General features: G+C 38.7%; 2 protein-coding genes across 2 annotated transcripts; both read right to left on the minus strand.

Moving 5' to 3' along the window:
- Positions 1 to 3,687: 3,687 nt before the first annotated feature.
- On the minus strand, positions 3,688 to 4,395 carry LOC141674517 (uncharacterized). The gene has a single exon (XM_074481223.1). It carries the CDS (start codon positions 4,393 to 4,395, stop codon positions 3,688 to 3,690), a length of 708 nt encoding a protein of 235 aa, XP_074337324.1.
- A 63-nt stretch (positions 4,396 to 4,458) lies between these two features.
- On the minus strand, positions 4,459 to 7,567 carry LOC141674518 (uncharacterized). Its single transcript, XM_074481224.1, has 7 exons — positions 7,460 to 7,567; positions 7,153 to 7,396; positions 6,835 to 7,019; positions 6,213 to 6,271; positions 5,640 to 6,055; positions 5,056 to 5,361; positions 4,459 to 4,946 (listed from the first exon to the last, which is right to left on the minus strand). Exons 1-7 carry the CDS (start codon positions 7,565 to 7,567, stop codon positions 4,459 to 4,461), a joined length of 1,806 nt encoding a protein of 601 aa, XP_074337325.1.
- Positions 7,568 to 11,842: the final 4,275 nt, after the last annotated feature.

The raw sequence follows: 11,842 nt of genomic DNA on the forward strand, positions 1-11,842 counted from the left end.
TCCCTTTAAGGGGCTCCTCTAATGTGGCTCCAATGAAAGTCGTCCTCTCAGGATTCTCGGGGTATAAAGGAACCGAGACCAATTCTTCTGCTGGCCTTCCTCTATTCTCATCATTTTCTTGAACATCCATATCTTCAATAGGAAGAACCTGCCCCCCGACTCCATCTGCCCTCAAAGAGGCCACATAACAGCTTCTAGCCATTTTTTGATCTCCTCTCTCTTCTCCAATCCCGTTTCGGGTGGGAAACTTCATGACTGAATGGTAGGAAGAGGGGACTGCCTTGAAGGCATGTATCCCTGTTCTCCCCATGATAGCATTATAAGTTGAACTAGCCTTTACCACCACGAAATCCAGCATCTGCGTTGCTTGCCTTGGCTCCGTACCTATGGTGGTTGGCAATTTGATTATCCCTTCCACAGGACATTCTACTCCAGCAAATCCATATATCGGCATGTCGGTTGGTGTTAACTGGGAGTCGTTATACCCCATCCTTAGAAAGGTGTCGTGGAGCAAGATATCCACAGAAGCACCATTATCCACAAGGACCCTCTTAACCGGGCTATTTCCTATTATTGGTGTTATGACCAGCGGGTCGTCATGGGGAAACTTCACACCCTCTAGGTCGGAATCATCAAAAGCCAATGTTACTTCTGTCCTGGCCCTCTTCGGGGCTTCTCCAACAATATGCATAACCTCTCTAGCATATGCCTTTCTGGAATTTTTGGACAATCCAGCAGCAGTTGGACCTCCAAAGATCGTGTTTATCACAGGCCCTCGAGGTCTCGGCCCTCCATAAATGGTGTTTATAACTGGTCCTCTAGGCTGGGGGTTTCGTCCCTGATCGTCTTGGTCCCTCCTACGATCTTCAAAGTTCTTCCTTCCATTATTATTTCTGTCCCCTCCATCTCCAGTATACTTGTTCAATCTTCCTTTTCGAATCAAAAACTCAATTTCATCTTTCAATTGCCTACACTCATCGGTGTCATGGCCAACATCTTTGTGAAACCTGCAATACTTGCCCTTATCTAGCTTGGCGGGATCAGCCTTCAAGGGCTTAGGCCAGCGAATATCTCTGTCTTTCTCAATCTCCATCAAAATCTGACTTCTGGGAGTATTCAGCTTAGCGTATTCAGTGAACTTTTGCCCAGGTCCTCCCTTCTTGGGGATTGAATCAGGGTTTTGTTCGGTTCTAGGATATTTGTCCTTAGCGATATACTCCAAATCAGTTTTTCGTTTCTTGCCTCCAGTGGGCTCATTACTTACTACGATCTTCCTCATACTCTCTTCAACCTTGATATACTTCCCTGCCCTCTCTTGGAGCTGCAACATGCTCTCAGGGGGTCGTTTGGCCAAAGATATCTTGAAAAACTCATCCCTAGTTCCTTGTTGCAGTGCTATCATGGCTACCTTATCATCAAGGTCTGGGACTTTTAAAGCCTCCTTTGTGAAACGATTCAGGTAATCTCTTAAGGATTCCTTAGCTCCCTGCACAAGACTCATAAGAGATGCTGAACTTTTCTCATGGACTCTTCCACTGATGAATTGCTTAATAAAAGCCTGACTTAATTCTCTGAATGATCCAATAGAATTTGGGGGTAGGCGACTGTACCATCTTTGAGCCATACCCGACAGGGTTTGAGGGAAGGCCCGACATTTTATAGCATCATTCACGGGTTGCAGCAGCAGTGCATTAGAGAATGTCCTAACATGATTAGCGGGGTCTCCCGTGCCATCATAGGCTTTGATAGTGGGCATCTTGAATTTCCTTGAGATATGGGCATTCATTATCTCTTCTGTGAAGGGTGGAGTTGGATCATCAGGATCTCCAAGGGGAAGGAGATTGCTTGGATCAGTTCTTGGGACAGCAGCCCTTCTTCTTACCGGACCATCCAGGTCTATGACAGGAGGAGGATTTCTCCCCCTAGGAGGTATGTGGGGTCTGGTGGCTTGGTGAGCCTCCAAATCACGCCTCAGCCTTTGGATTTCAGCCTCATGAGCCCTGATCTTTTCCTGCACTTCTTGGGGATTCGCCCCTGGGGTGCTTTGGGGGCGTTGCCTTCCATCGGACATTGGCTCTTTTCCAGGACGCCTCCTTCTCGGGGCCACTTCATCATCCGAAGATTCAGAGTCTCTCTCAGTGTATGGACCAGAAAATTCCCGATTCTCAGGGATAGGATCCAAACCTCGTATATCAGGGGGCGACCGCCCTCGTGCTTCGCTTCGCCCAACATATCCACTTCCTCCAACCTCAGGGTGAAGGGGCATCCCATAAGGGGGGTTAGTAGTAACAATAGTTGAATATTCATACCCGACGGGTCGAGAATTCACAGGTATATGTATTTGTTGAACTTGAGGATTCGTACCTTGAATAGTCGGGGGAGTTGTCCCTTGTGGCTGAGGATGAGTTGCCCCTGTCTGGGCTTCCCCCTGAGTAGATGCATAAGTTGAATGGGGGGGAACCTCCACGGTTGATGAAATCACCTGGGTTGCCTCCAATGGTGTTCCTTCCTCTAGAGCTCCAATTGTTCTCCGTGTTCTCGCCATGGTTGTTGTTGTGTGTCCCACAGACGGCGCCAAATGTTGTGGATAAAAAACTAAGGTTATTATTTGCTGTATTTAATACTAAGATTCGGGAGCTCAAGGCCTTTAATGGCTGCTCTCGTGTTTCGTGACTCAATCTGCCTTTACGAGATGCCTACGTATCTTTGTGAATTAGAGAATCAAGCCAAAAAATGTAGTTCTGATTTGTGGGGTGAGGCCCCTTATATAGATGTTGGGAGTCCTTGAATTGGACTTGGTATAGGAGACTTGGTGGGCAAGTCTCATAGTTAGAATGGACTTTGGAGTCCTAGATAGTAGAAAACTGATTCCTTATCCTTTTAGGTCCCCTTGAGGCTAATCTCCAAAGATTTATATCCTTATCGGGACTCTTTTCAACATCTGTTTTGTCCCTTATTAATTAATTACGAAATTAATTAATAATCAGGGCTTTTGGGCCTTTTTTATTCCATCAGGCCTGATCTGGTCCATCAGGCTTAACCTTTCTGGTCTGAGTATCATATATCTCTTTTTTTTATTGGGCCTAGCAGCCCACAGCTTGTACAATTAATGCAGTATTTAATAATACAATCATAATTTATTTATCCCTATCAACTCCTGAGCTGGATATATAAATATAATTTTTATTGTGGTAAGAGGATATACACATGTAAATGATTATGATTAATAAAAATAGGATAAGATAACTGAAAAACATAATTTCTATATCACTCTACATTACATGGAATCAAAATACCAATTATGCTATATTGATACAGGAAGATTATAAAACACTTCGTCAAATATCACATTAGCAGTAAAATTACATGTCTTCCCGTTATCGCCTTCTATTAAAATATGCAACCCATCTGGAGAAGTGACTCTTGAAACGGCAACATACAGTTGTCCGTGAGAAAATGCAGGTCTTGGCTAGAAAAGCCCAACGGTCTGAAGTGATTGACCTTGGCTTTTGATTATTGTCATTACAAAACAGATTTGTAGAGGGAATTGAATTTTCTTGAAAACAAAAGGAAAGTGTGTATCAGTCGGTTCCATCTCGATCCTTGGTATTAGAACCTTTATGCCTGCATGGGATCCTGTTAACAGTTGGCACTCCACACTGTTCTTCAAACATTTGTCAAAACCATTCATGTACCATTACACAAACCCATTATCTGGTTAAGATTCCTCATCAACATGACTACAGCTCCTACCTTTAATTTCAAATTATGCTTTGGAATGGAAGGCATATTAATTAAATTGAGATACTCAATTGGGAAAGAAGATTCATACTCATTATCATCGTTTCCTATCTCAGTATCAACAGAATCTTGGCTAAGGTAAGAATGCGTGATACCTGGAATTAGATTTAAAACATGAGAATTTACTTTATCAACAATTGCATTTATCGGCGTGAAGATGGCTCTTTCCTTGAGATAGGATTCAGTAGTGTAGTTTTTCGTAAAATCTGGATAGGTGACATCAACAATATCTTTCACTACGTTGGTTTTCTTCTCCACCAAATATTTCCTTGAAATGATGATTTTAGGATCCTTATAAATGTTATCTGGATGTATATTCTGCACCTTGCCGTCGCCAACATCAAGAACCCAATTTGCAAATTCTGCAATTTTCTGGTTCTCTTCAGCATTCATACCGTATCCTAGACGCATATTCTGGTGGAGCACAAAAACTTTGCAATGGTTCCAGAGGCTTGACTGGTTAATAGAAGATCGCACAACTTCTGTTCTAGAAGCCTTTGGAATAACATGCAAGATTTGCCGAAAATCGCCTCCAAAAACAACCGTTATTCTGCCAAATGGAATATTCTTATTTCTAGGATGAACTGATGCCATTATATCTCGAAAGTAGCGATCAACAGATTCAAAAGCATGTCGATTATGTATTAGAGCTTTGTCTCATATGACTAAACTAGTATTCTTTATTAATTCAGCAATGTTAGATCTGTGCTTAATACCTGCCACAAAGTATCGATCCAATTTTAGCGGGATGTGAAATCGAGAGTGAGATGTTCTACCACCCGGAAGAAGTGTTGCAGCTATGCCTGATGATGCTACCGGAAGTACTATTTTGCCTTTACTGCGCAAACGACAGCATAATGTTTTCCATAGAAATGTCTTTCCACATCCACCACTACCATATACAAAAAAGAGACATCCTTCTCCTTTATTTACAGCTTCTAATACTGAATTGTACACATGTAGTTGCTCACTATTTAAACTCTGAAAGTTATTGGAATGCTCTTCAAATTGTTGATTCTTGTAATATCCGGTCTCCTCCTCAATTAGCCAGTTAGTTGTACTATGCATGTAGATATCTCCAGGATATGGCATATTTGGAAAATCTTTTAGAGACTTGCCAACACCATTTAACAGCTTTTCTACCTCTGTCATATTATCATCAAAAACTCCAGTTAACATTCATATGTTGAAGTTAATTATTTTGTAAAAAATGTGGAGATAAACTATATGTCAATAATTATATTTAAAAAGTACCTGCAAGTGTATAGTTCTCCAAATCAGCGTCGGAAAGTTTGAGCTCCACATTACCGTACTTCTTCCGTTTGTTGTACAAAATGTCATCAGATAAAAAATTCCCGTTATTGGTCCACAATTTAAGAGGATCTGCTACTGGACAGTTGGTCAATATATGAACAAACATTGAACGAAGCTTAAAAGGCTCTCGAAGTGCAGAGTGCCATTGATTGTCATCCTTAAGGAGACCAAGTACCTCACATGATTCTTTATATGTGTTATATGTTCGACCATTAATAGTTCTCAAATCACGAAAATAAGTTGCATCTTTATTGCACAAAAGAAGCATTCTAAAAAAAATGTATCTCCTTGTGATGTATAAACTTCTGTTAACCTTCCGATGATAATTCCTTTTTCACGTTGTTTCCACTTAGACTGCCCAGGTAGCCAAGTAAAACCTCGTGGGAAGTACTGGTAAGTGTAATCCCGAGCACCGGGAATAGTTTTATTGGCCATAAACCATGCTTCTAACTTACTTTTCCTGTTTGATGCCTTAGTTGCTACTTCTTACAAAGTGTCATTAACATTGAAGGTGACATTTTTACCTCCTTCTACATGGATGGGCAAACGCTCAACGGAAGAATAACGATAATGAATATCATATCCTAATAATTCCCAGGCAGCTTCAGATTCACAAACGTAACGACCATCTAGAAAATTTCTCACCTCATCAATGGTTTTACCCTTTTCTGAATTTAAAGGCAATCCGTTTTTCCTCCGTATCATCATTGTTGCCGTGTCATGTCCCTTCAAATAATACTTGAATAGATATTTCAAAGAGCGATAATTGTTACAGATTTCCAAGTTCATAGGACACTGAAAGCGTAGTAACAGATCACGATTATAAGGTACAACAAATTGATTGTCCAGTTGTTGCTTGTTCTTCTCAACAGTCCTGCCCATCATTCTCCTCCGATAAACTGGAAATCCACAGTCATCAAAGAATGTGTGACCATTGTACCTATGTGTAAAATTGGTTTAAACACAAATATAATTAGGTCTCCTTTTATATTTATCATAATGATGATATTTTTTTCCAAAAAACATTGGATAATTTATTACAAATACATAAAAGTATGTCCACATGGTCATGTATCATGTAATTGATTTGAATATACCTCTTTGAGAAATGACAACCGCATTTTCCATCCGACATACACGGAGAATATGAAAAATCCTGTCCACATGGTTCATGTATCATGTAATTTTTAACAGCATTGTACCCGGCCGGTTCAGTTTCCTTATGCGGGATTTCAGCACACACCAAATCATCAATCTGCTCTATCGTATTTGGACGATCATCAGGATGTAGCCAAATTAACATATGAGCATGAGGTAATCATCTTTTCTGGAACTCAATCACGTACATAACTGTTACAAAAATTTAATAAGTTAGTACAGAATATAGTGTAAAATCAACTATTACAGGTTATTTTGTAAAAGCGTTAAAATAGTCATGTTAATGTTGCAGGTGCATCTTCCAAAGTAATTTTGATTTTTTATTAAATCAACCAATTGATCTAGCTTCATTTTAAAAACACGGGCAACCACATCCGGAGCATCTGCAACATTAACGCCCGACATATGTTGGAGCATACTCTGAATTTCTGGCCATTTAGTTATGCAGGTCATTGTCAAGAAGAATGATGGATGACCAATACTATGACATATAGCAAGAGAGTCCTTAAAATACTAGGACATATATCTCCGAGAACCTGTGAATTTAGTAGATAAAATTACATTCTTCCCTTGACATGTTGTATCAAAATCACCTTTTCTTAAGGAGTCGCGTATTGAATTGTATAGATCAGATCGAATAGTTTTTTGATTCCGTATAATCCATTCCAAGCAGTACTGTTCAACTGTGGTGAATGCATCAACAATATATTGTTGCCATACACGACCACTCAAGTGAGGAGTTAATCCTATAGAATAAATTTTAAAATCTTATTAATACCAATCAACAATCTGTATATAGATATCATCAATTTATATTCCTATATGACAGTATAATAAAATTGACAATTTTTTTTAACGTTTATAACAGTAATGTAGTACCTTCAGTTAGTCTGATCATGAGTTTGTAGGCATAATATTCCCAAATTGAAACATAACATCTCTGTTTTGATTCCTCTCCATCATCATCACCTTCAATAACTTTAGGAGGTGGACCACCATTTTTTCCCATTAATGAAATTTTCAAGTGGAATCCTTCATCACCATGAGGGAAAAGTAAAGGATACAGTAAAGGCATGAAATGGGCATTGGTCTCGAAAATCATCTGAAGCTGTTTAGTTTTTGTCTGAACAACAATATCTCAGGTTCCGCATGAGTCTTCCAGGTCACCAACAATCAAAGCACCAACCTCGTTAGAAGGTCCAACATTATTAGATCTACCATCCGCCGCTTTACTTGAAATTAATTCCAACTCAACTTCCTCAGGTTCATTATTTTTGAACCGGTCTCTAGCCATACGAAAGCTATTAACCCATCGATTATTCTCATCAAGCATCAAAAGAAGACCTTTTACAATATCTGAATCTGTAGAATCGCTACCAGGTGAAGGGTTTTTAGCACATAAACGCAGCGAAAACATAAATTTAAATCTTAAAAAAAACCGAAACCCTCCGCAGGATCCATGCGAAAAATAATATTTAATTCATAGTTCAGTATGTTTACCTTAAGAAGCTTTACGTTAATGAAAAGATGGAGGTTTTTAATGGCGATCCAAAAATGATGAACGGAGATCCTTAGCAGCTGCTCCTCAAGTGTGAAGCACTCCACCGGTATCCACCAAGAAAACGATGTAATGAAGGAGGAGGAGATGGAGAGAATTAGGGTTTTGTAAATTTTTTTGGTTGAGGCAAAAATATGGTCTATAATAGTATATTTATAGGCAAAATTTTCAGCTAAAAATTTTCCCATAAAATATTATTATTATTAACCCTTTATTATTCTCACTAATAATTAAAACACCTTTTAATTATTAATCCTTTTTCTAAACTCTTTAGAAATAATTCTCTCACTTGATTTAATTTCCAAAAATTAAATTCTTAATTAATAATATTAAGAACCTTTTATTAATTAATTTATAATCAATTAAATCTCATTTAATCAATTATTAAATTTGCCAATTAATTATTTATTTCATAAATAAATAATTATCAGCCATTATTAATTAATTCCTCCACCATTAAATCATTCTCTTTTATGGTGTGACCCTGTAGGTTCAATATTAAGCCGGTAGTAGAAATAAATAATAATAAAACTATTTTATTATTATTTATATAAATTCTCTAATTCATTAAATATGATTAATTAATTAATCATATTTGTTCTACATCGTGAGGGATACTTCTCAGCATATCGCGACTATCCGGATAATACAAATTTACTGCTTAGAATACCAAGAACCTATTCAGCGAGTAGTTACCGTACAATCAATTCCTTCTACCCTGCAATGTCACGATTAAATACAAGGCATGGAACTTGTGTCAAGCCTATCTTATTTAATCACTTGCTTTCCCATTCACTATACTTAGTTCTATTTAATGTAAATTAGAAACTCCTTTCTAATTTCATTCACTCTGGCCAGAGATTCCTGAACTAGCATAAGTGGATCAGCATTGAACATTCTCTTCCTTCACTGGAAGGGGTAGATCCTTTATTGATCATACACTATCTTCGTGTACGAATTCCTATACCCAGTAGAGCCCTTATAATTGTCCCTTGAGACTAAGAACTAAACCAAAGCATAGTTCAGTGTACACAAGATGACTATGATGACCTCAAGTCTAAGGATACTTGTACAACTATCACTATGTGAACAACTGCTAACACGTGAGTGAATTCTATCAGTTGTTCAGCTGTGTGAGTCATGTTCAGTGAACTTATTCTATAATAAGCACCTACATTTTAGCTATAGTGTCACCACACAAATGTTTATGAGAACAGACATCCTTCATAATGAAGCAAGCATAGTATGTACCGATCTTTGCGGATTATTAATTACCAGTTAGTAATCCTACGACCAGGAACTATTTAAGTTTAGAGTTATCATCTTTTAGGTCTCATTATTATGATCTCATCACAATCCATAAAAAGCTTTACTCTAAACTATGGTAAATCTTATTTAAACATTTAAATAGATAGAGCCCGCAATAAAAACAAAACAAGTCTTTTATTAATATCAATGAAATCAAAATAGATTACATAAAAGTTATTCCTAAATTCTCATACATGATTGGACTTAGGACATATCTCTTTCAATCTTCCACTTGTATAAAGCCAATCACTCTGGTATCTAATACCCATCTTGTCTTTATGACGATCAAAGTGACTCTGAGAAAGTGGCTTTGTGAGTGGGTCTGCTACGTTGTTATGTGTGTCAACTCTCTCGACGTTGACATCTCCTCTTTCAATAATCTCCCTAATCAGATGAAAGCGCCGCAGGACATGTTTGGAATTTCTATGAGACCTAGATTCCTTGGGTTGTGCTATTGCTGCGTTGTATCACAATACAACACAATAGGCTCTTCAACACCAGGAACAACTCCGAACTCAGAAATAAATTTGCTCATCCAAACGGCTTCTTTTGCAGCCTCACTTGCAGCTATATATTCTGCTTCCGTTGTGGAGTCAGCCGTTGTAGACTGTTTGGAACTCTTCCAACTAATCGCACCACCATTCAGAGTAAACACGTACCCTGACATGGATTTGCTATCACTTTCTGATTGAAAACTAGAGTCAGTATAACCCTCTATTTTCAACTCAGATTCACCACCAAAAACAAGAAAAATGTCCTGAGTCCTTCGCAAGTACTTAAGGATGTTTTTCACTGCTTTCCAATGGTCTTCACCTGGATTGGACTGATATCTGCTCGTCACACTAATTGAATAAGCAACATCAGGCCTTGTACACAACATCGCGTACATGATAGATCCTATTGCTGAAGCATAAGGAATCTTACTCATACGCTCTCTTTCCTCAGGTGCCTTAGGAGATATTTTTTCGGAAAGGGACACTCCATGGCTCATCGGTATGAGACCTCTTTTGGAGTTTTCCATGCTAAACCTTTTAAGCACTTTCTGGATGTATGTACCCTGGGTAAGACCTATCATTCTTCTAGATCTATCTCTATAGATCTTCATACCGAGAATGTAGGATGCTTCTCCCAAGTCCTTCATGGTGAAGTTCTTTGATAGCCATACTTTGACTGATTGTAGCATCGGTATATCATTTCCTATAAGAAGTATGTCATCCACATACAATACAAGAAATGTTACCGCGCTCCCACTAACCTTCTTGTAAACACATGGTTCATCTATGTTTTTGATAAAACCAAACTCTTTGATTGTCTCATCAAAACGGATGTTCCATCTACGAGAAGCTTGCCTTAAACCATTTATGGTTCGCAGCAGCTTACACACTAGGTGTTCATTTCCCTTGGAAAGAAAACCCTCTGGCTGTGTTATATACACTTCCTCCTCAAGTTCCCCATTGAGGAAGACCGTTTTCATGTCCATTTGCCAGATCTCATAGTCGTAGTAAGCAGCAATCGCAAGCAAAATCCGAATTGATTTTAACAGGGCTACAGGCGAAAAAGTTTCATCAAAGTCAATCCCTTGCCTTTGTTTGAATCCTTTTGCCACGAGCCTGGCCTTATAGGTCTCCACCTGGCCATCTACTCCAATCTTTCTTTTGTATACCCACTTGCACCCAATAGGCTTAACACCTTCAGGCGCCTCAACTAGAGTCCATACTTGGTTGGTATACATAGATTCCATTTCAGATTTCATGGCACTATGCCATTTCTGTGAGTCAACACTACTTATAGCCTCATTATAGGTCATAGGGTCGTCATCATCAATGATTGACAACTCATTTTCATTCTCAATGACAAGGCCATAATACCTCTCAGGTTAGCGAGACACTCTCCCTATCCTACGAATGGGCTGTTGCACAAAAGGTTGTTCATTCTAAACATGTGTTTCCACTTGATCCGTAGTGGTTTGTGCTTCTTGAACTTCATCAAGTTCAATTTTGCTCCCATTGTTTCCTTCAAGGATAAACTCCTTTTCCAAGTAGGTAGCATGTCTGGAGACAAACACCCGATGATCGGTGTAAAAGTAATATGCCAAAGTCTCTTTAGGATATCCCACAAAATTACATTTTACGGATCGAGATTCCAGCTTATCTGGGTCAACTTTCTTGACATAAGCTGGACATCCCCAAATCTTAACGTGTTTAAGACTCAGTTTCCTTTTTTTCCATATCTCATATGGTGTTTGAGGAACAGATTTGGAAGGCACCTTATTCAGTAAATATGCTGAGGTTTCCAATGCATAACCCCATAGGAGTACTGGAAGATTCACATAGCTCATCATGGACCGAACCATGTCTAACAAAGTTCGATTTCTCCTTTCAGATACCCCATTTAACTGTGGAGTATATGGAGGAGTCCACTGGGAGACTATACCATTTTCTTTGAGATAATCTAGAAACTCTCCATTCAAGTATTCACCACCTCGATCTGATCGAAGAGTTATACTACTGTGTTTGATTTGTTTCTCCACTTCATGTTTATATTCTTTGAACTTTTCAAAGGCTTCAGACTTGTGTTTCATCAAATACACATATCCGAATCTAGATCTACCATCTATGAAATTAATGAAGTACTAAAATCCATCCATGGCTTGCGTAGACATTGGTCCACATACATCTGTGTGTACCAATCCTAGGAAATTTG

The sequence above is a fragment of the Apium graveolens genome, chromosome 7 (assembly GCF_009905375.1).
Source record: "Apium graveolens cultivar Ventura chromosome 7, ASM990537v1, whole genome shotgun sequence".
Lineage (NCBI taxonomy): Eukaryota > Viridiplantae > Streptophyta > Magnoliopsida > Apiales > Apiaceae > Apium > Apium graveolens.

What these genes read in the sequence shown, in the direction of transcription:
- LOC141674517 (XM_074481223.1), bottom strand. Translation starts at nt 4,395, where the DNA reads ATGGCATCAGTTCATCCTAGAAATAAGAATATTCCATTTGGCAGAATA.
- LOC141674518 (XM_074481224.1), bottom strand. Translation starts at nt 7,567, where the DNA reads ATGGCTAGAGACCGGTTCAAAAATAATGAACCTGAGGAAGTTGAGTTG. An exon ending in CATGATCAGACTAACTGAAG is followed by an intron (nt 7,020 to 7,152) that starts GTACTACATTAC and finishes TTTATTCTATAG; the next exon opens with GATTAACTCCTCACTTGAGT. An exon ending in GGAGAACTATACACTTGCAG is followed by an intron (nt 4,947 to 5,055) that starts GTACTTTTTAAA and finishes ATAATATGACAG; the next exon opens with AGGTAGAAAAGCTGTTAAAT.